Source organism: Panicum virgatum, chromosome 4N (assembly GCF_016808335.1).
Source record: "Panicum virgatum strain AP13 chromosome 4N, P.virgatum_v5, whole genome shotgun sequence".
NCBI lineage: Eukaryota > Viridiplantae > Streptophyta > Magnoliopsida > Poales > Poaceae > Panicum > Panicum virgatum.
The window spans coordinates 46,392,706-46,417,750 of record NC_053148.1 but is presented as its reverse complement, the minus strand read 5'-3'; the positions used below and the strand labels follow the sequence as shown (position 1 = coordinate 46,417,750).

Genomic DNA, 25,045 nt, shown 5'->3' with positions numbered 1-25,045 from the left:
TGACGACGGTGCCGGCCTCATCCCTCTTCAGCTTGAACACCCACTTAAGGGTGATCGCGCGGTGACCGCGAGGGAGGTCAGCAAGCTCCCAAGTGCGGTTCTTCTCAACCGCATCCATCTCCGACTGCATCGCGGCACGCCATGCCGCGTGTCCCTCGGCCTCTGCAAAAGACCGAGGCTCGCCGTCGTCGCACGCGAGGTGCAACTGCGCCTCCAGGTCGTGAGGCACCAGTCCCGGCACCGGCTGATCGCCGAGAAGGTCCTCCATCGTACGGTACCGCAGCGGCTCACCGTCGTGGTACGCGTCGATGCGCTCCTCGTCGTGAGAGAGCGGAGTAGCGAACTCCACCGGGCTGTGAGCAGGTGCTGGAGTAGGCGTGCCCGGAGGAGTGGCTGTCGGTGCTGGAGTGCGCAGCGTCGCCGGCTGTGGTGGTACAGCTGAGGAACTCGGCGCAGCCGGAGTCGTAGCTGAAGGGCGTGGTGCCGCCGGTGTGGCGGGCGCCGGAGTCGGTGGAGGCTCGGGGACCGGGGTAGGCACGCTCGGAGAAGAGCTGCCTACTCCCCCAGCTCCCTCGAAGTGGACGTACTCGACGGTGAAGTCGTCGTACGTCGGAGTCGAGCCGTCGTCCACCGCCTTGTCCCACGCCCATCCTCGCCCTTCGTCGAACACAACGTCGCGCGCCGTGCGCACACGCTGTGTCTCCGGGTCGAGAATGCGGTAGGCCTTCGAACCCGCCGCGTAGCTGATGAACACTCCCGGAGTGCTCCTGTCGTCGAGCTTGCCGATGTGGCCAAGCTCCTTGGCGAACGCGAGGCAGCCGAAGACCCGCAGGTGGGAGACCGCCGGCTTGCGCCCATGCCAAGCCTCATACGGCGTCATGCCGTCGAGTACCTTGGTGGGCGAGCGGTTGAGGATGTAGACGGCCGTCACCACCGCCTCTCCCCAGAAGACAGTCGGCATCCCCCTCTGCTTGAGGAGGGCCCGGGCCATCCCCACAACCGTCTGGTTGCGCCGCTCGACGACGCCGTTCTGCTGCGGGCTGTACGGCGCGGAGTAGTGGCGCTGGATGCCCTCATCCGCGCAGTACGCCGCGAACTCGGCCGCCGTGAACTCGCCGCCGTTGTCGGTGCGCAGCACGCGCAACTTGCTGCCGCTCTCCGCCTCCGCAGCAGCCTGAGCACGCCTGATGGCGTCCGCAGCCTCTCCCTTGCTGCCGAGGATCATCACCCACATGAAGCGGGAGAGGTCGTCGACGAGCAGCAGGAAGTAGCGTCGTCCTCCCGGTGTGACCGGTGTCACCGGGCCACACAAGTCCCCGTGTACGAGCTCGAGCCGCTCCTTGGCTCGGAAGCTCGCCTGCTGGGGGAAGGAGTGCCGCCTCTGCTTCGTCAGCACGCAGACGTCGCAGAGCTGCTCCACGTGGTCGAGGCACGGGAGGCCTCGCACCATCTCCTTGGCGCCGAGCCGCTTCAGGGCCTCAAAGTGGAGGTGCCCAAAGCGCTCGTGCCACTGCCATGCCTCGTCGTCCCTGCGAGCTGCAAGACAAAGAGGCTGGGCCACCCCGACATGGAGGATGTAGAGGCGGTTCTTCCCTCGAACCACCCTGGCGAGAAGCTGGCGACGGTGGTCCCAGATGCGGAGGACCCCGCTGTCGATCACCACGCGGGAGCCGCTCTCATCGAGCTGCCCAAGGCTGATGATGGAGTTCCGCAGCGCCGGGATGTAGTAGACTCCGGTGAGCATCCGGTGCTCTCCGGACTTGGCGGTGAAGATCACGGAGCCCACGCCCTTGATCTCCACGGCGGAGGAGTCCCCGAACCTGACGGAGCCACCTACGTCGACGTCCAGGTCGGAGAAGAACTCCCGCCGCCCGGTCATGTGGTGCGTGGCGCCGGAGTCGAGGTACCAGCCATCGACCCTGTCGTCGTCGGAGCCGTTGCCGAGGAGAACTCGGGCACGCGGCTCGTCGAGGTGGAGTAGAGCGGTGACAGGCGGTGCCGCCGGCTGCGGCTCCTTGTCCCCGTGGAGTAGGAACAGAGCCGGCTCGTCATCCGGCTGGGCCTCCGCGACGTGGGCTTGGCCCCCACGCCTCCGCTGCGGGCAGTCCCTGGCCCAGTGGCCGGGCCTGCCACAGTTGTGGCAGGCGTCGTCTCGTGCCGCCTTGGGCCTGTCAGCGGCGCCGCCCTGAGCATCTCCGCGGGCGCCACCCTCGGCGCGCCCTCGTGCCCCGGCTTGGGCACCTCCGCGCCCCTTTCGCGGCTTGCCGCGCTTGCGGCCACCAGTCGAGGAAGAGGGCTCCCCCCTCCTCCTGTCACCGCGCCGAGCCTCCCACTGCTCCTGAGTGAGGTGGAGCTTCCCACCGATGGAGATGCCTCCCGAGGGAGGCTGTGGCTCGTCGCTGTCGACGACCTTGAGGCGACCTATCGCCTCCTCGATCGTCATGGTGGAGAGATTTAGCAGAGACTCGATCGAGCGAGCGGTCTGCCTGTACCTCTCGGGGACGCAGCGGAAGAGCTTCTCGACGGCTCTCTCCTCGTCGTAGGTGTCATCGCCGAACTGCACCACCTTCTGCAGTAGAGTGTTGAGACGGAGGGCGAAGTCATCAACATCCTCACCTGGCTTGAAGGCCAGGTTCTCCCACTCCTTGCGAAGTGCCTGGAGAGTGGTCTTGCGGGCGCGGTCGCTGCCGATACGTGCCGCAGCGATGGAGTCCCAGGCCTCCTTGGCAGTTCGCTTCTTGGAAAGCGTGAATTGCATCTCGGGCGGGGCTGCTGCGATGAGAGCATCCAGCGCCCGTCGATCCTCATCGTAGTCGACGTCGCCGTACCGGACTGCCTCCCACATATGCCGCACCTGGAGCTTCACCTCCATGACTGCGGCCCACTCGACGTAGTTGGTCTTGGTGAGGGTGGGCCACCCACCACCGGGACCGACGTCCCTGACCACCGCCTGGAGGCCGTGGTAGCCGGGGGCGCCGCCGCGCGCACCCCAGCCAGGAGCTCCGCCACCGCCCTGCGCGCCGCCGCCAGGGGCGCCGCCTCCGCCGCCGGGCGCGCGGCCCCCTGGGCCGCCGCCGGGCGCGCGGCCCCCTGGGCCGCCGCCGGGCGCGCGGGCCCCTGGACCGTCGCCGGGCGCGCCGCCATCTAGGCCGCCGCCGGGCACGCGGGCCCCTGGACCGCCGCCGGGCGCGCCGCCGTCCAGGCCGCCGCCGCCGGGGTGGACTGCTGCCCACCGCGCGGTCCGCTCCCGCGCTCTCTCCCTCTCCAACTCCTCAAGGTCCTCGTCGGCGGTGGCGTCGCCGGCGATGGAGCCGCTGAGGCTGCCGCGCAAGGTCTCAACCTCGACCTCCGCCGCACGCGCTGCATCCTCCGCCGCCTCTGCTTCCACCTCCGCCCTGGCCGCCGCCAGCTCCGCTGCAGCCAGCCTGGCCGCCCTCGCCGCTGCTACAGCGGCTTGTGCCGTCGCTCGCCTGCGCTCCTCTGCCGCGGCGAGCTCGGCATCTCGCTGACGCCGTGCGCTCGAGGCGACCGAGCGCTGAGACGGTGCATCGGACATGGCGCGCCTCCAGGGGGCTGCTGCGTGGAGAAGACGCAGCCTCAGACGAGCTGCCGCTCGTCTGCTCGGGTGAGGAAGGTGGAGTAGAGGGTGCAGCAGGTGCTGCTGCGCTAGCCGTTGCTGCTGCGCTAACTGCCGCTGCTGCTGCGCTAGCTGCTGCTGTGCTAGCTGCTGCTTGGGAGGGAGAAGTGCAGGAAATGTCTAACCTACAGGAAAGTACGGCTCTGATACCAGATGTTAGCAGCTCAATTTTCACTCTCATTGAGCTGAGAGGATGACACTCAAGTTGGGGAAGTTTTCTGGGTTTTTCTTCATTCACACTCACAATGCCATACCTTCCAACGGGAGGGGTGGCCACGCTTTTATACAAGGGCTGCAGGGCAGCCAAAACACACACCAAGGACTAGTCTAAGATGCTGTCCTCTAGGTCCTAATTGTTGTCCTCTAGATGCTGTCCTCTAGATGCTAAAGCTAGTCTAAGATGCCAATGTGCTGCAGCTGCAGCAACCACCACGCAGCAAGGACCATGCAAGGTCTGAGATGCTGGTCAAAAGAAGAACCGAAACCTGTCCTAGGTGGAGACCCACAAAGACCGAGATGACATAGACTTATTCCTTCATTGTTGGCTTCTGCGGCAACCCAAGTGCACTTTTCATCCTTGATGGTAGCAAAATCCTGTTTGTTGTGAGCAAATACTGATGTGAAGTCATGATTCGATAAAATTAAACCAAGCCTAGCTTCAAGGTAAGCTGCTAAGCTTGCCCATGAGTATTTCCTACCAAATAACACAAAAAACTGTATGGTTGTGGTGGACTGCTTGGTTTCAACTCTTACTCTTATCTGATGAGTAAGATGGGTATAAGCAAATTTTCTGGTTAGCTAGGCACAAGCGTAGCATCTTGGATTTGATATTATTGGTGATTGACTAAATGGATTGAAGACATTCCTTTTGGTTCTACACCCTGCTTCTCCGATTGTTTTAATTTCTATAAGAAATCTGCCATTGGATCTTTCGACCTTTTTTTTTCCTTGGTGCTTGGCTTGATTACATGAATGTTTCTCCTCAATATTTGTTATCTGCTTCCGGTGATAGTCCAGAGGAGGGAGCCCTTTTGGCTTTTGACCTTTTGTTTCCCTTGGTGCTTGGTTTGATTACATGAATGTTTCTCCTCATTGTTTGTTATCTGCTTCCAGTGATAGTCCAGAGGAGGGAGCCCTAAGTGTACTTTGGAAGAAGTATGAGAATGCATTTGATAAGGTACTTTTCTGGAAGCCTCGTAGTTTCCTTATAGTTCTGTTTACTGTTAAGATCCTAAACTAGTACACATTTCCAGCCTAAAAATCTACTAGATTTTTCCATTCTTTGATTATGTAAGAGAAATAGCTATACATTCTACTGTTCTGTGTGATCTTATCCATGATATGACTTAGTATTATGTCATCCAAGCATAATTTAGGAGATGCCCGGCATGCAAATTGTATGAACAGACAAACTATCTTTAAAAGTCACACACTAAGTTTAATGATTAAAATGGTCTGTATTAACGCTTCGCAAACATTTTTTTGCACCGTGATTAGAGTTTGATTGTGCTCAATAAAGTAAAATCTTTACAAAGCAATATATGTTTCACCCAAATTTCAAGTTTGGTTCAACTAGAACTAAAAATATCCGTAATATTATGAGGACATCATGCACTTTTCTTGATTCCTTATAGTATTTTCTTCATCGAAAAATGTAAAAGTTGACGCCTTAAATGCTATTTACCAAGCATCTGCTTAATAGTAAATAACATTGTATTATGTTTTGTGGTAACCTAACCTGTTGTTTATATAACTATTCTGCTCGCAACTTGTTCAGAATTTTATGCAACAACTTTCTATAGTTATGCTGCATTACATCTTTTTTCATGGCATATTTGTATTACATCTTGTGTTCTTACAGGTTGAAAAGGAGAAATCCCTTCAAATTTTTATCTTACAATTTGTAGAGACATTCAGAGATTGGGGACCACACCCGATTGAGCAATTGGTTGGCCAAGAATTAGGATCCGATGCAACAATTGCCGGATGCTCTTTTGGGCATCCTTCTGAGGTCATTCTTATTCTGATTCAGGAGATTTCTCTAATTACGTCAACTATTGTTGAAAGTAAGTGGCTTTTATGACTATATATCATGTGATATGCCTTAGATCTTTTTGTGATTTTAATTCATAATTTTGATGTTTGTGAATTCTACTTTGCATGTGGTAAGTTTCCTGCCTTCTATTCAATGTTCATGAAACAACTCCAATAGTTTCTTAAGCATGGGTAGAATGAATGTTCTTCTTGGACAAATTTGGCTTCTTATCAAATTCGCTGTGGGATTCCCTGAAAACATGTTTTTGGAGATGAACTCTGCAAAGTCATGCCAATTTTGTAGTTGACATTATAGATGCTGAAAGTTTGGAGTAATATATACTGCTCATAGAGTTGTGAGAAGCCTAGTGAAAAATGGCTAAATTATCCCTTATGCTTGAACTGTTGCCGTCAGCTTAAGGGCTACAAACACCTGAGTTGGATACATTACTTTAATGTTCATCCAACTGGAAGTTGGGCAGCATTGCTGTGTCTTAAGAAACCATGCTTTCAGGGTGCCCACCCCACAGCAAACACCACAAAAATTGAATGCACTTAACCTGGATTTTCCTGCCTTTCTACCTAGCAGGCCTTAATAGACATAATAAGAAAGTTGAGAAACAAAGCAAAGTGGAACTTTCAGTGCCATAACAATGAGTAGATCTTTGTTTGATGGAAGAAGTAGAGTTAAGTTTACTTATTTTTCTTCATATGCATTTAAAGCTTAAAGTAGTTGAATCAGGAGGAGGTAGTCCAAGGATACTGCTGGAAATGTTATACTTTTGCTCTTTTGGTTTGTCTTGTTGAGTCTATGCACTTGGAGGCCATTTTTCAGCTGTGCAGTAGTGTGTTAGTGTTGCATTGTGGAATTTAGTTCATTAATAACCTTTACTGATTTCAAAATACATTATGCTTTTATGTCTCTGAAAAGATGCTTTTCATGTAGTTTATATTGTCCTGAAGTCTGTTGAGAATTAATCAATGTGACTTCATACAAAAGGACATTAAGATTATTTTCTGAATGAACAATTCTGACGATTGCTCACTTGTGTTGTGAGTGAGAAATAGACTATTGCTGGTTTTTTCATTACATGGATTTTTCTTTTGGCAGCTGTTCTTATAATTTACATCATATTTGTTCTTATTATTGCATTATTAGGTGGCAACAGCCTGGAATCTCCTGCAAACCATCATCCAGGGCAACCAACAAACCTGGGATTAAGCACACAAATACTACAAGTTCTGGAGTGCTTGGCAATTCTGACTCGCTCCTTGCATAACTGTAGAGTATTTAGCTACTATGGTGGTGTGCAGAAGATTACTTCTCTACTAAAAGGTAGGAGTTATGTCAGGTATTGATTTTTGTGTGATGCTACAGTGCTGTAGCAGAGCTACAACTACAAACATTTGCTACCTGTCTTTGGTTAAATGGTTGTTAATTGCTCATGTTGGTGTTTTGTGAGATGATCCCATGCCTCCTCTGCGACAAAACTGGTTCTATACAGATTCTCAATGATCCAGGGATGCATGAGCCGATCAATCACATTGATTAGAAGCATCATATCATCAGGTTGTGGGGTTAATGTCTGCAAACCGAGCCTTGTAGAACACTAAACCACAACTGTCGCGAAAAAACACATTACAGCAGCAAAGGATTTATTGTCTCCGCTTCTTGATCACAGAAAAGGCAATGCTCACGATGAGGCAGTCCCTTCCTAGCTAGTCGATTGGCCGTCCAGCACCTATCATGTGCGACTAGCCACATGAAGAATTTACATTTGCCAGGGGCCCAACTTTTCCAGATGGATTTAGGGTTAATCAACTGCTCAAAGCGAGGTAGAAAATATAACTCCTTGGATGATTGGTGGGACAAGGTGAACAGCAGGGTGGATGGCCCAGTTAAAGAGGGGTTTAACTCAACTATAATCTTGGTGGCTTGGTCGCATTGGAACCACCGCAACTGCTGTGTTTTTGATGGACTGCAGCCAAACCTGAATGGGGTTCTTTCTTCCATCAGGGAGGAGCTGCAACTGTGGGACTTTGCTGGGGCTCGAGGAATTACTCACATCCTCGCCCAGTTACCAGCTGGTTAGGGTAGTTGTCCTGGTCTTGGGTCTAGCCAAAAGTTTTAAGGGTAATAGAGTGATAGTTTGGTGTGTGTGGTGTTTAATTCTACAGCTTTTGTTTCCCCCGGAAAACAAACAAAACCTGTGTACCCCCTTCTTCTTAATATATTGATACGCAGATCTCCTGCGTGTTCGAGAAAAAAAATATGAACCCTAAATCCTGTCAAGCACATTCTTAGAACATCAAGTTGCTGATTTCTTCACCAATGTGTACACTTCAGAGCAACTTTTCCACCACCTCTTCGGGGCCCCCAGGCCCCAACTCCATGTTCAGATCCACCATGACTTGGTTTTTTTTGTTTTATTTTCGTCGGGATTTAAGCTGCAAGGCTCACGACCTCATTGCATATATACCTTACTGTTCAGTAAAGTGTACATCATTATACACAGCTTCTCATCACTATTAACTAACATCCACAAGTCTTTTTTTTATGGAGTCTATCTCATTAATTTCCTTGTTTGGCACATTCAGCTGCAGTTGCTCAGCTCAGAAACTTGAACAGTTTGCTGGCTGCAGATGACCAATCTTCAGATGAAGCAATGAGAAATACTAGGCTGATGCTAAGTATACTTGTATGCATAATCACAATAATTTCAAACTTCATGAAGTTGGAAACAACCACCACAAGGATACCCCATATTGTCGAGACCACTAAGCATACCCCATCAAAAAGCCACCTGGCTGCAGTTACTTCTAGTTCTCCAGATCACACCATTTCCAATACAGTTCGACATTGGCAGCAGAAGGCAATTGTTCTTGTGATGGAAGCCAGTGGTGTCAATTGGTTAGTAGGTAAAGATATCTTTTAGTTTTCTTTTGGACTTATATACTATGGTTCTGAGTATTTGTTTTACATGATCATTGGAACACTCATCTGTTGGGTACATTGTGTTGATGCTATAGTAGTATAGTACTTACTGGATTGCCATATAGGCATGTTTACTGAAAAAGATTCACTATGGGTGTGGTTAAATCGAGACCATTTATCTGTTCCTTTTTGTTTAATTTCTACCCTAAATATTATGAAAAGTACTGAACAAGAGGTTGTATGATTAATGATGCCACCATATTGCCAATTCCTTTTTATGAGAAAATCATGTGTGCTAATTTATACCTTCTTATTATTTAATAAATATCTAAATGGTTTTGTAGAACTCTTACGTGTCATTCAAAGGCTGAATTTGAAAGAGCAGTGGAATGATCTCTCGCTTCATTTTATCACTCTGTGCACTCTGCAATCAACTGTTTCTGGCACTCGTGCTCAGAATCATCTCAGAAGCATTGGTGGGCTGGAAATTCTATTGGATGGACTAGGACTTCCTTCTACTAAATTTTCAGTTTTGAAGCATTCATCTATCTCAAGAAATGAAAGGTGTATATTTTAGCGTCATTGATTGCTTTTATTATTACTTTTGTGCTTTCTTTCCCCTCTTCTTTCTTCTTATGCGTAGAATTGCAAATGTGCTCTGTTGGAGTGTGTGTGTGTCGGCTCATACAGGAGGCCTAGGCCTATCTATGAGGCCCATGTATTGTATACTATATACCCACCCTTCTAGGGTTTGGAGGAATCAATTGAGTTTATTCCTTCTAGCATGGTATCAGACTAGGGTTAGCTTCTCTCCCCTCCTGCCGCCGCCGCAGCCACCATGGCTGGCCGGCCGCCGGCGCCCCCTCCCATCTCCTCTTTCCCTCCCCTCTCCTCCTCCGGCCTCCTCCCTCCCGCCGCTGCCCCTGCCCCTGCAGGCGCGCGCGGCCCCTGGCCGCCGCCGTCGAGGAGGGCGGGCTAGCCCCGGCCGCCGCCGTTGCGGGCGCGCCGGCCCTGGCCACCGCCGTCGCGGATCCGCCGCCGCCGTTCCCGCCGCCGCGGCCGCGGTCGGCCTGGGCAACGCAGGCGCGGCCGGCCTGGCCCCCGCGGGCGCCTTGCCATGCGCCGCTGCCCTGCCTGCCGCGGCCGGCCTGGGCGTCGCTCCTCCTTCCGGTGGCCCCTTCCTCCTTCGGGATGCCCACCGGGCCGCTGCCATCGCTGCGGGCAAGCAGCCCCTTCCCGCCGGGGTCGCTACGGCCGACTCCGCCCTTGCCGCAGCCCTCCTGAAAGCCAAGACTGAGGCTGCGGCGGCCCAGGAGCGTGTACGCGCGGCCGCACTCGCTTGGGAGCGCGAGCGTGTTGCGACAGATGCTCTTGCTCGCCAGGTTGCCGAGGCGGAGCACTACCTCTTCGTCTCCTCCGACTGGCAGCCGATCGTCCACTTCACCGACACTGTCGCCTCCTCCCACCAGGCCCTGTCTGCTATGACAGGACCTCGGCCCGACCCGACCGATCCGATGGTCGCCAAGCTCCACCTCCAGGCCGCTGGGGTCCAGAACATCCGGGCCCTGGTTTCCGTCGTCCTCGACCCTGCGTCGTCCTCCTACGGGCGCTAGCGGGACCAGGTCCTCAGCCTCCGTCGCTACGCCCTCAACGATCACGTCCTCCTCAACACGCCGGTTGCGGCGCGGGACACGGCGTGGCTGCGCCGCGACAGTGTCGCCATGTCTTGGATCTTTGGGACCCTCTCCCTAGATCTCCAGGACATCGTCAGGACTCACGGCGGCACTGCATGCCAGGCCTGGTTGGTACTCGAGGGCCAGTTCCTTGGCAACGCCGAGGCCCGCGCTCTTCAGCTCGATGCGTCCTTCTGCACCTTTGAGCAAGGGGACTTCTCCGTTGGTGAGTACTGCCGGCGGATGAAGGGTATGGCTGATGCCCTTCACGACCTCGGCTGCCCGGTGGGAGACCGCATCTTGGTGCTCAATGTCCTGCGGGGTCTCAACGACACCTATGGTCACCTGCGGACATGGATCACCAGGCAGCGGCCTTTCCCCTCCTTCCTGCAGGTTCGGGACGACCTCGTCCTGGAGGAGATCACGAAGGGGCCCATGACAGGATCGTCCTCCTCCTCCTCCGCCTCCTCCACTGCGCTCGTTGCTACTCCACCGAGCTCCTCTGCCCTGCCTGCCACCTCTCTTCTTGGTGCTCCTCCCCCAGGCCAAGGTGGGGTGGGGGGGGGCGTCGTCGGCGAGGGGGGCGTGGTGGGAGTGGTGGTGGTACCGGTCGTCGGAGCACACCCACACCTCCTACTCCTGTTGGTGTGCCCTGGCCATCCATCAACAACCCATGGTCAGGGCGCATCTCGATGTGGTCATTCCAGGGCCCAGGGGGGCTCCGCGTCCTCAGCACCAGCCAGCGGCCATGTTCACGGGCGCCGCTCCTCCGCTCATGCCGCCCTGGACTCCACCCGCTCAGCCCAGCCCGCCTCAGCCCTGGTCTGGCGGATGGTACCAGGCTGCTCTGGCACAGTCCTTCAGTACCATGGGGCTGACACCGCCCGTCAGTACCTACTGGATCGCTGACTTGGGGGCTTCGTTCCACACCACGCCTGATGCTGGTATTCTTTCTTCTGTCCGACCCCCATCCTTCTTGCTCCTCTTCTATCATGGTTGGTGATGGGTCTTGTCTTCCTGTCACCTCCGTGGGTACTGCTCCTTTTTTCTTTTCGTCTTCCCAATATTCTTGTTGCTCCCAACATGGTCCACAATCTTCTTTCCATTCGCCAATTTACAGCTGACAATTCCTGTTCTGTCGAATTTGACTCTTCTGGTCTTACTGTGAAGGATTTGGCTTCCCGGCGTCCACTTCTCCGATGTGACAGCACGGCGGCCCTGGAGGCGGCGCGCTGGAGGGCGGCGGCGCCCTCGGCTACCACGGTTTCCAGGCGGTGGTCAGGGACGTCGGTCCCGGCGGTGGGTGGCCCACCCTCACCAAGACCAACTACGTCGAGTGGGCCGCGATCATGGAGGTGAAGCTCCAGGTGCGGCATATGTGGGAGGCAGTCCGGTACGGCGACGTCGACTACGATGAGGATCGACGGGCGCTCTCATCGCAGCAGCCCCGGCCGAGATGCAGTTCACGCTTTATAAGAAGCGAACTGCCAAGGAGGCCAGGGACTCCATCGCTGCGGCACGTATCGGCAGCGACCGCGCCCGCAAGACCACTCTGCAGGCACTTCGCAAGGAGTGGGAGAACCTGGCCTTCAAGCCAGGTGAGGATGTTGATGACTTCGCCCTCCGTCTCAACACTCTGCTGCAGAAGATGATGCAGTTCGGCGACGACACCTACGACGAGGAGAGAGCTGTCGAGAAGCTCTTCCGCTGCGTCCCCGAGAGGTACAGGCAGACCGCTCGCTCGATCGAGTCTCTGCTGAACCTCTCCACCATGACGATCGAGGAGGCGATAGGTCGCCTCAAGGTCGTCGACAGCGACGAACCACAGCCTCCCTCTGGAGGCATCTCCATCGGTGGGAAGCTCCACCTCACTCAGGAGCAGTGGGAGGCCCGGCGCGGTGACAGGAGGAGGGGGGAGCCCTCTTCCTCGACTGGTGGCTCCAAGCGCGGCAAGCCGCGAAAGGGGCGCGGAGGTGCCCAAGCCGGGGCACGAGGGCGCGCCGAGGGTGGCGCCCGCAAAGATGCTCAGGGCGCCGCCGCCGATAGGCCCAAGACGGCACGAGACGACGCCTGCCACAACTGTGGCAGGCCCGGCCACTGGGCCAGGGACTGCCCGCAGCGGAGGCGTGGGGGCCAAGCCCACGTCGCGGAGGCCCAGTCGGATGACGAGCCGGCTCTGTTCCTACTCCACGGGGACATGGAGCCGCATCCGGCGGCACCGCCTGCCACCGCTCTACTCCACCTCGACGAGCCGCGTGCCCGAGTCCTCGGCAACGGCTCCGACGATGACAGGGTCGACGGCTGGTACCTCGACTCCGGCGCCACGCACCACATGATCGGGCGGCGGGAGTTCTTCTCCGACCTGGACGTCGACGTAGGTGGCTCCGTCGGGTTCGGGGACTCCTCCGCCGTGGAGATCAAGGGCGTGGGCTCCGTGATCTTCACCGCCAAGTCCGGAGAGCACCGGATGCTCACCGGAGTCTACTACATCGCGGTGCTGCGGAACTCCATCATCAGCCTTGGGCAGCTCAATGAGAGCGGCTCCCGCGTGGTGATCGACAGCAAGGTCCTCCGCACCTGGGACCACCGGCGCCAGCTTCTCGCCAGGGTGGTTCGAGGGAAGAACCGCCTCTACATCCTCCACGTCGGGGTGGCCCAGCCTCTTTGTCTTGTAGCTCGCAGGGACGGCGAGGCGTGGCAGTGGCACGAGCGCTTTGGGCACCGCCACTTTGAGGCCCTGAAGCGGCTCAGCGCCAAGTAGATGGTGCGTGACCTTCTGAGCCTCGACCACGTGGAGCAGCTCTGCGACGTCTGCGTGCTGACGAAGCAGAGGCGGCACTTTCCCCCCAGCAGGCGAGCTTCCGAGCCAGGGAGCCGCTCGAGCTCGTACACGGGGACTTGTGTGGCCCGGTGACACCGGTCAAACCAGGAGGACGGCTCTACTTCCTGCTGCTCGTCGACGACCTCTCCCGCTTCATGTGGCCATGTGGGTGATGATCCTCGGCAGCAAGGGAGAGGCTGCGGACGCCATCAGGCGTGCTCAGGCTGCTGCGGAGGCGGAGAGCGGCCGCAAGTTGCGAGTGCTGCGCACCGACAATGGCGGCGAGTTCACGGTGGCTGAGTTCGCGGCGTACTGTGCGGATGAGGGCATCCAGCGCCACTACTCCGCACCCTACAGCCCGCAACAGAACGGCGTCGTCGAGCGGCGCAACCAGACGGTTGTGGGGATGGCTCGGGCCCTCCTCAAGCAGAGGGGGGTGCCGGCCTTGTACTGGGGAGAGGCGGTGGTGACGGCCGTCTACATCCTTAACCGCTCGCCCACCAAGGCGCTCGACGGCATGACGCCGTATGAGGCTTGGCACGGGCGGAAGCCGGCAGTCTCCCACCTGAGGGTCTTCGGCTGCCTCGCATTCGCCAAAGAGCTTGGCCACATCGGCAAGCTCGACGACAGGAGCACTCCGGGAGTGTTCATCGGCTACGCGGAGGGCTCGAAGGCCTACCGCATTCTCGACCCGGAGACACAACGTGTGCGCACGACGCGTGACGTTGTGTTCGACGAAGGGCGAGGATGGGCGTGGGACAAGGCGGTGGACGACGGTTCGGCTCCGACGTACGACGACTTCACTGTCGAGTACGTCCACTTCAAGGGAGCTGGGGGAGTAGGCAGCTCCTCTTCGACGAGCGTGCCTACCCCACTCCCCGAGCCTTCACCGACTCCGGTGCCCACTACACCGGCAGCACCACGCTCTCCAGCCGCGACTACGGCTGCGACGAGTTCCTCGCTTGCACCACAACAGCCGGCGACGCCACGCACTCCAGTACCGACAGCCACTCCTCCGGGCACGTCTACTTCGAGACTTGCTCGTGCTGAGCACAGTCCGGTGGAGTTCGCTACTCCTCTCTCTCTCACGACAAGGAGCGCGTCGACGCGTACCACGACGGCGAGCCGTTGCGGTACCATATGATGGAGGACCTTCTCGGCGATCAGCCGGTGCCGGGACTGGTGCCTCACGACCTAGAGACACAGTTGCACCTCGCGTGCGACGACGGCGAGCCTCGGTCTTTCGCAGAGGCCGAGGGAAACGCGGCATGGCGTGCCGCGATGCAGTCGAAGATGGACGCGGTTGAGAAGAACCGCACTTGGGAGCTTGCTGACCTCCCTCGTGGTCACCGCGCGATCACCCTTAAGTGGGTGTTCAAGCTGAAGAGGGATGAAGCCGGCACCGTCGTCAAGCACAAGGCTCGCTTGGTGGCACGAGGTTTCGTGCAGTAGGAGGGAGTCGATTTCGACGATGCCTTCGCTCCCGTGGCACGGATGGAGTCCGTGCGACTCCTCCTTACGCTGGCTGCCCAGGAGGGCTGGCGCGTCCATCACATGGACGTCAAGTCGGCGTTTCTCCACGGCGACTTGAAGGAGGAGGTCTACGTGCACCAGCCGCCGGGATTCGCGATCCCCGGCAAGGAGGGCAAGTTGCTATGCCTGCGCAAGGCCCTCTATGGCTTGCGGCAGGCACCACGGGCGTAGAATGCCAAGTTGGATTCCACGCTCAAGGGGATGGGCTTTGAGCAAAGCCCGCACGAGGCGGCCATCTACCGGCGGGGCAATGGAGCAAATGCCCTGCTGGTGGGTGTCTACGTCGACGACTTGGTGATCACCGGCACCAAGGATGCGGGGGGTGGCGGCGTTCAAGGAAGAGATGAAGGCCACCTTCCAGATGAGCGACCTGGGGCCTCTCTCCTTCTACCTGGGGATCGAGGTGCACCAGGACGGCACCGGGATCACGCTTCGACAGACCGCCTACGCCAAGCGCGTCGTGGAGCTAGCTGGGCTCACCGATTGCAACCCAGCTCTCACTCCGATGGAGGAGAGGCTGAAGCTGAGCCGTGACAGCACGGCGGAGGAGGTGGACGCTACCCAGTACCGGCACCTTGTGGGGAGCGTTCGCTACCTCGCCCACACACGGCCGGACTTGGCGTTCTCCGTCGGCTACGTTAGTCGATTCATGCAGCGACCGACGACGGAGCATCAGCAGGCTGTGAAGAGGATCATCCGCTATGTTGCGGGGACTCTCGACCACGGCCTCCACTACCCGAGGTGCCCTGGGGCGGCACACTTCATCGGGTACAGCGACAGCGACCACGCCGGCGACATCGACACCAGCAAGAGCACAAGCGGGATCCTCTTCTTCCTCGGCGAGTGCCTCGTTAGCTGGCAGTCGGTCAAGCAGCAGGTGGTGGCTCTGTCCAGCTGCGAGGCTGAGTACATAGCGGCCTCCACCGCTTCGACTCAGGCGCTCTGGCTCGCTCGACTGCTTGGTGATCTCCTCGGCAGAGACACTGAAGCGATGGAGCTCAGGGTGGACAGCAAGTCCGCTCTGGCCCTGGCGAAGAACCCCGTTTTCCATGAACGGAGCAAGCACATCCGGGTGAGGTACCACTTCATCCGAGGCTGCTTGGAGGACGGGAGCATCAAGGCGAGCTACATCAATACCAAGGACCAGCTTGCGGACTTGCTCACCAAGCCCCTTGGGAGGATCAAGTTCCTTGAGCTCTGCTCCAGGACCGGGATGGCTCAATCTTCCCACAAGACGACGCACAAGACTTAGGGGGAGAATGATGGATAAGTCTTTGCTGTTGGTCTTTGTGGTCCCTTGTACTCCTGCAGCATCTTTTGTACCCCTGCAGCATCTTGTAGTCCTTAGCATCTTGGACTGCAGGCATCTCTTGTACCCCTGCAGCATCTTGTAGTCCTTAGCATCTTGGACTGCAGGACAGCAGTTAGTGTCCTCTCTAGGACAGCAGTTAGACTAGTGTTAGACTAGCATTATTGGCTTCGTTTGCTGCCCAGCAGCCTGCTGTATATATATGTGGCCACCCCTCCTGTTGGAAGGCATGACTTTAAGTTTGTGAATATGAGAAAACTAGAAAATTGCCCCAAGTTCACTGTCATCCTCTCAGCTCAATGAGAGTTAGGATTGAGCTTCTAACAAAGTCTGACACGTCTCTCTTCATCTACCGCCGTAGGGATGAGACTGCCTATCTGTTGCTCTATGTCGATGACATTGTGCTCACCGCTTCCAGTCAGCGATTGCTTCAGAGTGTCATCTCCTCTCTGCAGCAGGAGTTTGCTATGAAGGATCAGGGTCAGCTCCACCACTTCTTGGGCGTCACTGTTGAGCCTCGCTAGTCTGGTCTTCTCCTTCACCAGTGGCAGTACGCATTTGATATTCTGGAGCGGGCTGGGATGACTGATTGCAAGCCCTGCTCCACTCCTGTCGACACTCAGGCGAACCTGTCTGCTGATCTGGGTGATCCGGTGGCTGATCCTACTGCCTACCGGAGTCTTGCCGGCGCTTTGCAGTACCTCACCTTCACCAGGCCGGACCTCACCTACGAGGTTCAGCAGGTCTGTCTCCATATGCATGATCCCCGGGGGTCACACCTTGCGGCGCTGAAGCGTCTCCTCCGGTACGTCCGTGGCACTGTGGACCTCGGCTTGGTGCTTCACCGCTCGTTCTCTGCTGAGCTGGTTGTCTATACCGACGCTGACTGGGCTGGCTGTCCGGACACTCGCCGCTCCACTTCCGGCTACGTCTTCTTCCTGGGCGGCAACCTGGTCTCCTGGTCGTCCAAGCGGCAGCCGGTTGTCTCCCGCTCCAGTGCCGAGGCGGAGTACCGTGCTATCGCTAACGGCGTGGCGGAGGCGTCCTGGCTACGATAGCTCTTGGCGGAGCTCCACACCCCGCTCGCCAAGAGCACGCTCGTCTACTGCGACAACGTCAGCGCCGTGTATCTCTCCACCAACCCTGTCCAGCATCAGCGGACGAAGCACGTGGAGATTGACTTGCACTTTGTGCGCGACAGGGTCGCAATCGGCGATGTTCGGGTACTCCATGTCCCGACCACCTCCCAGTTTGCTGACATCTTCACCAAGGGACTACCCTCCTCGACCTTCTCGGAGTTTCGCTCCAGCCTCAACATAGCAGGTGACTAGTTGTGGCTGCGGGGGGGTATTTGCCCTTTGTACTTTCTTCTTGTCCAGTCTTGAACACCGCTGCGTCGGTAGTTCAGACTGCGGGGGGGGGGGGGGGGGTGGGTTAGCTTTCTTGTTGTCTAGTCTTGAACACCGCCGCTCCGGTAGTTCAGACTGCAGGGGGTGTTGGTGTATATTGAGCCCATGTATAGAAACTATATATCCCACCCTTCTAGGGTTTGGAGGAATACAAGCCATTATTCTCTCCATCACTACAGTGTAATAGTAGTGGTCGACGGTCCAGGTAACGATGCGGCCCTATAGGAGCAAAGCTGGGGTTTGGGGTGCTTCTTTTGGTCTTACTGTTTTACTGTTTATGTTGGTATTTATTTAGTTGCTGAGGACTCTATCCCTCCAATTTGTTTTCCTCAACTTTGGACATCTTTGCAAGCTAACTGTATTGCAAAATGTTCATTTTGTAATTATCATTTTACCTCTATCTAATAAAAAGGCTACAGTGATGTATGAAAATCGTAATCTTTATGGAGTTATTTTTTAACTTATTTAATGTGACAGGTTTTACCTACTTTTTTGTATTGCCACTTTTATGTTCTGACATTTCTGCACTCTTATAGGGGTGAAATACTTCTGCTCCAGATACAATATTTGCAAATTCTAAGTGAGGCGGTGTATCCTTTGTCTTAAACTACTTTTAACTGGCACTTAGCATCAGCTTTGCAACTTACAGAATATCTAGATTCTCTGCTAATATGTAGTTTAGGTAAAATTCTTCACCATATCATAGGAGGCACAATAATGTAAGCTAATTAACAATGGCTTAGAAAGATTTGAAAATTTTAACAGTGCATTGCATTTATTTATCTTATATGGATATTTATTTCCCCCTTATTGGGTCCTTGACATCTATTTAGATTTGCCAATGTCAACAATTTGCATTTTTTATGTGAAAATGGACGGGTACACAAATTTGCAAACTGCATTTGTTGGCCTGCATTTATGATTAAGAAGTTCCATCAGCAAAAGGATAACACCATGGCTTCACATGCAATAGATTCTGTCTCTGGTCCAATTTGTTTTCTTGATATAACTGACTGGAATGACTACTCTGTCAAGTTGAGCAACGCCCTTTGTTCCTTTATTCTCCCTTCAAAGGATATCGATTACTGGTCCCATGAAATAGCTGTCAGCCAAATTGCAGTATCTATCCCATCGGCATACCTGGAGCAATCTGTGAGATGGATCATTAGGATTCTTATGACCGTCTTTCTATGTATCAGAGCTTGTACCAGTGAATCTACATTACCGAACCACATAAAGTGAGTTTTTAGTGTACTCATGAATCTCCCTTTTAACCAGAATGGTTAACTATCGTGTGTCATTGCTTTGTTCAGTGGTATTAAGATGCTTTGTTTCACGTTCACATACAGAAGATATGCTTTTTGAATTTAACACAATTTTCCATTATAACTCCTTGTTGAAATATGAAACACAATAGTCCGTCTTTCAATCAATGGCAACTTGAAAATGTTAATTAGTTATATTTATTAGGTGACTATCAATCTTTTGAACGGCAAGTGCTTTCTGATTAGTAGTAGGTTACCAGATAACAGCTACTAGTGTACAAAGTATGATCATTTCCTGAGTTCATTCTGCAGGATTTTCGCAAAGACCCTTCAACATAACATCATCCGCATGTTCAAAAGGGTTCTTATGTCAACACCAGCTCTACTCCCAGCTTTTCGAGAGGAAGGGGTATGGCACCTGATTTTCTCAGGGAATTTCTTTTACTTTGGTTCATCTGTAGAAGGCACCCATTTTCATATTGGTACGGATATTCAAAATGGTGATATTAACAGTACTCAAATATCTATCGATTCTGAAACTTTGTACTGTACTGATGTTAACATTCTTCAAGTGGAAGCTATTTCCTTCTTGGAGTTTGCTGCAACACTCAATGAAAACACATATAACACGGTAAAATCTTTTGTCTTGTATAATATAATTTTGTAGGCTAATTGTCTAACCACCCTTTTTTTTGTTCTGAATCTCTTTATGAAACTCTTCAACTTTAGTTTCTTTTTTTTTTCATTGTAGCCAGAATGCTTGGCACTGCTGGATGCACTTGAACATTGCATTTCTGATCCTTCGACAGTCTGCACTCTTCTCAAAAGCTTCCGTGTAATTCTACAACTCGCCACAGAACAAACTTTAGCTTCATTTGAATCATTGGATGTGATTACAAGAGTCCTTAAGGCTGCTTGCCATCAGGCACAAGAACTACGGAACTTTAGCGATTTTCTTTGTTCTAATGTCATGATCACTGAAGATGTTACCCAGTGTAAAAGTATTGAAGACAGAACTGAGAACGCTCTTATGTGTACAGAGTTAGCTTTGAGCCTCTTTACAGAATATGTCACTATATCGATAGATGGAAGAATTCTTGTTTTGCACAATGCTGACTGTATTGAGTGTTTATTTGACTTGTTCCAAGAACAGAACCTTCGAAAACATGTGCTGGAACAGGTTCTTGCCTTATTTAAGGTAAGGTTATGTTTACCTTGTATTCTAAAAAAGATTTTGTTTACCTATCTCCCTCAGTTTTGTTATTAATGTTGGGACCTACAACATGGTTCCCTGTAACCAGTTGCCTTCATCGTCAGCACAAGATCATACAGCAAAATTGCAGTTATGCTCCAAATATTTAGAGAACTTTGCACGAGCAAATGAAAAGGAAAAGATCGACTCAGAGTTGTTGATTGATCTTCTCGTCAGCATGAGAGAGATCATAAGGATGGATCACATGGTAGGTTTTCATATATGGCCTTGTATGTAATAATTAGATAGTTTTTTGCCTCCTACTAGTAATACATAATGTGCTGACAAATGTACTTCTATACTTCATTTTGTTTAGTACTATCAAAATCTGTTTCGCAATGGAGGTTGTTTTCTGCATATTGTCTCTTTGTTGAATGGAAATATCAATGAGGTTACTGACGAGCAGCTTATCCTTAATGTCCTTGAGACATTAACTTTATTACTTAAAGGAAATGATGCATCCAAGGTAATCATATTGGCACATCTGGCTCATGCCATAGCTCTATCTGCATGTTGATATCTTGGTTTGTTTTGTAGGGTGCCTTTAGATTGCTAGTTGGTGCAGGCTATCAAACCTTACAAAGCTTGGTACTGGATTTCTACAAATGGTCACCAAGTGAGAGACTCCTTGATGCATTGCTTAGCATGCTGGTTGATTGCAAGTTCGAGTTAAATGAGAAAACGACTATAAAGGTTAATAGTTATTAAATCTTTGGAAAACTTAACACATCTTTACCGATTCTGGGTTCATTTAATTATGGCATGCTTCGTTCTTTAATTTTGTCTTAACTAATATAATTTTTCGCCAATTTATTTCCCCAGAATGAAGACGCTGTTGTATTACTTCTGAATATTTTACAGAAGGTCTCTCTTTCACACACATAGATGACAGTACAATCTCTGATAATTTCCATTTGTATGCTTTTTTGTAACATCAACCAATTTCTAATTGGCAGAGCAGCGCATCGCTTCAGCACTATGGGCTTGTGATCTTACAGCAGTTGCTCAAGCAATCCATTACAAATAGAACCTCTTGTTTCAGAGCTGGATTGCTAAGTTTTCTTCTTGATTGGTTTTCAATAGAGGAAAAGGATGATACAGTTATTGAAATTGCAGAGATAATACAGATACTTGGTGCACACAGTATATGTGGCAAGGACATTAGGAAAATCTTTGCGCTCTTGCGTTGTGAGAAGATTGGTGCCAAACAGGAGCACACTTCTTTGCTTCTGACAAGTCTGAGTCACATGCTCAAGGAAAAGGGTCCAGAAGCTTTCTTTGAGTTCAGTGGCCATGATTCTGTGCGTCTTGCCCTAATTATTAAGCAATTTAGATTTCATCTATTGTAATTCATAGTTTAAGACTTTAAGTAGAAATATATTGGTACCTTAGAATATTAGGACACTCAGTTCAACAGTAGTCAGGATTAGTGACTTGGTTTCACTGACATGTTGCCCCTGAAGGCCTGAACCCCATGTCGTTGAGGAAAGTTACAAATCCTGAACTGCCACTGAATTGAGTGTTCAATACTGAATTGTTCTGTCAAAATTGGGCAGTTATTCAATGCTAATGGTTTTCTTTATAACTAAAGCTGTTATATTGTTGTTGGAGTATGCCCCAAACTTGTAGGACTATGTCTATATCCTCTTCTTAGACAGTATTGCCTTTTTCCTTTTATCCCATATTTTATTTTGTTATTTTTTGCAAGTTCATAGGTAGTAGGTATAATTGTACGGATTCCTTCTGTTGAAGGACCCCTAATGTTTTATTTTTTCATTCGATTTCAATATGAACCTTTGTAATTGGTGGGTGTTGGTTTTGAACTTGTTCTTTTCTTCTTAAGAAATCATAAACAGCTCTCCTTCATATAGGAGAAAGAAAATGAACCTTTGAAGGCTTTTGATACTGATGTTCTGCCAATAAATCATTTTTTGGGTACTACATGGGTTCCTTTGATATTTTATACGCTTCCATAATTCTGTATATGTGATTTGTTTACTGATTGGCAGTATCTCTATTTTCCTTGACAGGGTATAGAAATAAAATCATCCTTCCTATGGCCTTACAGTAGAGGTCTATCTTTTTCTTGCTGGTTAAGGGTTGAGAACTTCCCAGACAACGGTATGATGGGCCTTTTCTCCTTTTTCACAGAAGACGGAAAGGGGTGCTCAGCTGTGCTTAACAGAAGTGCTTTAGTATATGAGGTGATTGTGATTTTCTACCACATTTTGAATCAAATCAAGATCTGTAAAAGTTTAGAAATAATTTGTTGGATCTGTACGTTTTACTTTTTGCTACAGGGATTTGTGCTGTTAATTAACTAGTGTATAGATAGTATTTTAGCTTCTTTGCCTATTTACCTATAAATTATCAGAAATCATCATCTTGACCAGTATAATCAGACTTGAACCTTGCCCAGCAATTTGACCTAAACGCACCAGATCTTAGCTTTTGAGGGGCCATTCCTCACTACTGGTTCGTTTATTTTGGTTAAACTGGTTTGAATCAGATGGGTTTTGACATAAATTGATGGTTAAGCTTGCACAGCCATAGCTGCCTGTAAATTCGCAAAAACATGCCCACAGGGCTGAACCCCAGCACCTTTACAATGTGTGACAGGGAGAATGCCATCTGAGCATGGGATCCTAGATATTTGACTGCACTATTACTTGGCTAGCCATTTTGTTTAATCTTTTCTGGGTGCTCACAAGAATGTGGGTACCACATTGAATGCTTTTTTGAAACTGACCATACTGAATACTGGTTTCAGCGAGTTTCCTGGCCAGCTAGAGTTCTCCCCTTCTTAAGACAAAGCCAGGGGATGTCATCTCCCCATGAACCGTTTTTTTTCTACATATATGTATACAAAACTCAAATTTCAACCCAGGAAGCATGGGTTCAACCACTTTTCCTATTATCTGAGATCTTGGCTGCACTGTTAACATTGATCTTGGTTACATCAGTTGACCATGTGCTGTCATTTATCAACTTCCAGCTTGCTACAAATACATGAAAGTTTACATAATAAAGCTCATTAGAAACATACTAGTTCTTCAGTAGTTTGAATAACCTTATGAATAAAGTAGTTTGAAGAAATATCTGTCTTTCAGTGGAACCATCTTTTGAAGACGCAGTGCTAATATAGGCCATATGGATCCATTTGTCATGTTACATGATTTTTGTGTGAGATAATAAGCATTTGACTCATGAGTCATGATGCAGTTATCCCGATTCCTTTTCAAAGAAATTTCGACTATTTCTCATAGGTAAATATGATGTTTATATGTTACAACAAATTATTGAAAGATGTTTTAAACAATTCTCTAGCTATATTCTAATTTATAGATGCACAATACAGCTGGATTTAGAATCCCTTTTTTTTTGTTCCTGATCTGGACTGTCGACTCTCTAGAATATAAAGTACTTCATGTTTGTTTTTCCCATAGGAGCTGTCAATATCTTACTCTATACAACTTCAATTTGCAACTTTCGCAGGAATAATGATCCCATGCTAAACTCTGGTCTTTCCCTGTTGGCAGTCTATCAATCAAAAACATCAGTGTGTTTTGTTACCACTCAAGCTCCCACCAAAGGAATGGAAATTCCTTTCTGTTACTCATACAATTGGGAGGGCTTTCTCCGGAGGAAGCCAGCTGAGGTGTTACATAGATGGGGAGCTAGTATCATCCGAGAAGTGCGGGTGAGAAAATTATTCTGCATTTGCAATTTCAAGAATGTTAAAGTTGACTGAAAATTCTTCTGTTATCATACATATAGTGTGTGAATTCGTTCTAGCCTTCTGGTCCTATGTAATTCCGGCAAACCACTTACAGAAAATGGCTCTTTAGCAAATTAATGTATCAAACTTTTATTTATCAGTGTGCAGAACAACACAGCTGCACCAACATTGAAAGACCATAATCCTACTATTTTTCATTAGAAACATCATTTTTCTCATAATCACATATTAAAATCTTAACACTATTTGATATTTTGCACTCAACTGAAAATTTCATAAGGTATTTCTGCATACTTGATACTATAATGACTATCCATTACCAAATGAGTGTTTTTAACTTGTTTTACGGCACATGCATATGCTATCGAACTTTTTGAACTTCGAGAGGAATTTCAATTGGCTACATGGAAATAATGTCTGTAGGTTTGTCATCAAAACTGTTTGCCTGACATTGTTTCTAATAAATTTACTGATGCATTCCTGTGCGAGTTAAGTGAAAATAAGGGTTATTGTGCATATTGGTGACAGCATCAATACTTATTTAATAACAATATACTTTTAGAACCATTGTTAAAAAAGAAGGAAAGGCACTGATCAACATTGGTAGATCAGATACATCCTGAAGACTAGAAACTAAAGTACCAGGTTTTTATTTTGTTTGGTTTCCTTGCATTTAAGAAAGTATCTATGTTTCGTGCATACCTATCTTTTTTCTATTTTTGTTTAACACTATTTGTGTCTTGTGACGCTGAAACTTTTCCTTGTTAATTTTAAGGTATGCAAAAGTCAATGAAGCAATGACACACTGCACCATTGGTACAGAATTGATGCCTGTTGGTGAAGAACCTATCTCAATTGGTTTCGAAAAAACTTTTGCCTTTACAGGTCAAATGGGTCCAGTCTATGTGTTTTCTGATGCCCTTTCTTCAGAGCAAGTAAAGGGCATATATTTTCTCGGACCTAGTTACATGTACTCTTTCCATGGTGATGATTCACTCTACAGGGGAATTCTTGATGCAAGAGATGGCCTTTCATCAAAGATAATTTTTGGTTTCAATGCACAGGTTCAAATTTTTCTTCACTTGTAACTTATTTCATAAATTCCAACACTCTGGGCCAAGTCGAGGTGGTCCATCTCTGTAGTCCTAGTGATGAGTAATGACGGGAATAATTGCTCTATTCCTCCAACCCTAGATGGGTGGGTATATATAAAACCTATATATGGGCCTCTAGATGGGCCTCTATGCACATGGGCTCAATATACTCCAACACCCCCCCGCAGTCTGAACTACCGGCGCAGCGGTGTTCAAGACTGGACAACAAGAAAGCTAACACCCCCCGCAGTCTGAACAACCGACGCAGCGGTGTTCAAGACTGGACAAGATGAGAGTACAAGTAGAGCACAAAAGGGCTAATACTCCTCCCGCAGCCACAACTA

At 50.7% G+C, this 25,045-nt stretch overlaps 1 protein-coding gene across 8 annotated transcripts in view; it reads left to right on the top strand.

Moving 5' to 3' along the window:
• Nucleotides 1–25,045, top strand: part of LOC120668450 (BEACH domain-containing protein B-like) — a 50,994-nt gene that overhangs the window by 3,489 nt on the left and 22,460 nt on the right. For 5 of the 8 annotated variants that reach the window (XM_039948163.1, XM_039948162.1, XM_039948160.1 and 2 more), the window contains exons 2-18: nucleotides 4,751–4,814; nucleotides 5,499–5,703; nucleotides 6,831–7,007; nucleotides 8,270–8,590; nucleotides 8,951–9,170; nucleotides 17,888–17,941; nucleotides 18,185–18,589; nucleotides 18,929–19,247; nucleotides 19,368–19,814; nucleotides 19,918–20,076; nucleotides 20,185–20,334; nucleotides 20,406–20,561; nucleotides 20,691–20,732; nucleotides 20,825–21,169; nucleotides 21,899–22,072; nucleotides 23,408–23,568; nucleotides 24,383–24,671. In XM_039948163.1, the coding sequence (XP_039804097.1) occupies nucleotides 4,751–4,814; nucleotides 5,499–5,703; nucleotides 6,831–7,007; nucleotides 8,270–8,590; nucleotides 8,951–9,170; nucleotides 17,888–17,941; nucleotides 18,185–18,589; nucleotides 18,929–19,247; nucleotides 19,368–19,814; nucleotides 19,918–20,076; nucleotides 20,185–20,334; nucleotides 20,406–20,561; nucleotides 20,691–20,732; nucleotides 20,825–21,169; nucleotides 21,899–22,072; nucleotides 23,408–23,568; nucleotides 24,383–24,671 (3,688 nt within the window). The remainder of the gene's footprint in view (nucleotides 1–4,750; nucleotides 4,815–5,498; nucleotides 5,704–6,830; nucleotides 7,008–8,269; nucleotides 8,591–8,950; nucleotides 9,171–17,887; nucleotides 17,942–18,184; nucleotides 18,590–18,928; nucleotides 19,248–19,367; nucleotides 19,815–19,917; nucleotides 20,077–20,184; nucleotides 20,335–20,405; nucleotides 20,562–20,690; nucleotides 20,733–20,824; nucleotides 21,170–21,898; nucleotides 22,073–23,407; nucleotides 23,569–24,382; nucleotides 24,672–25,045) is intronic. The other 3 variants (XM_039948164.1, XM_039948165.1, XM_039948166.1) reach the window with 3 other exon arrangements.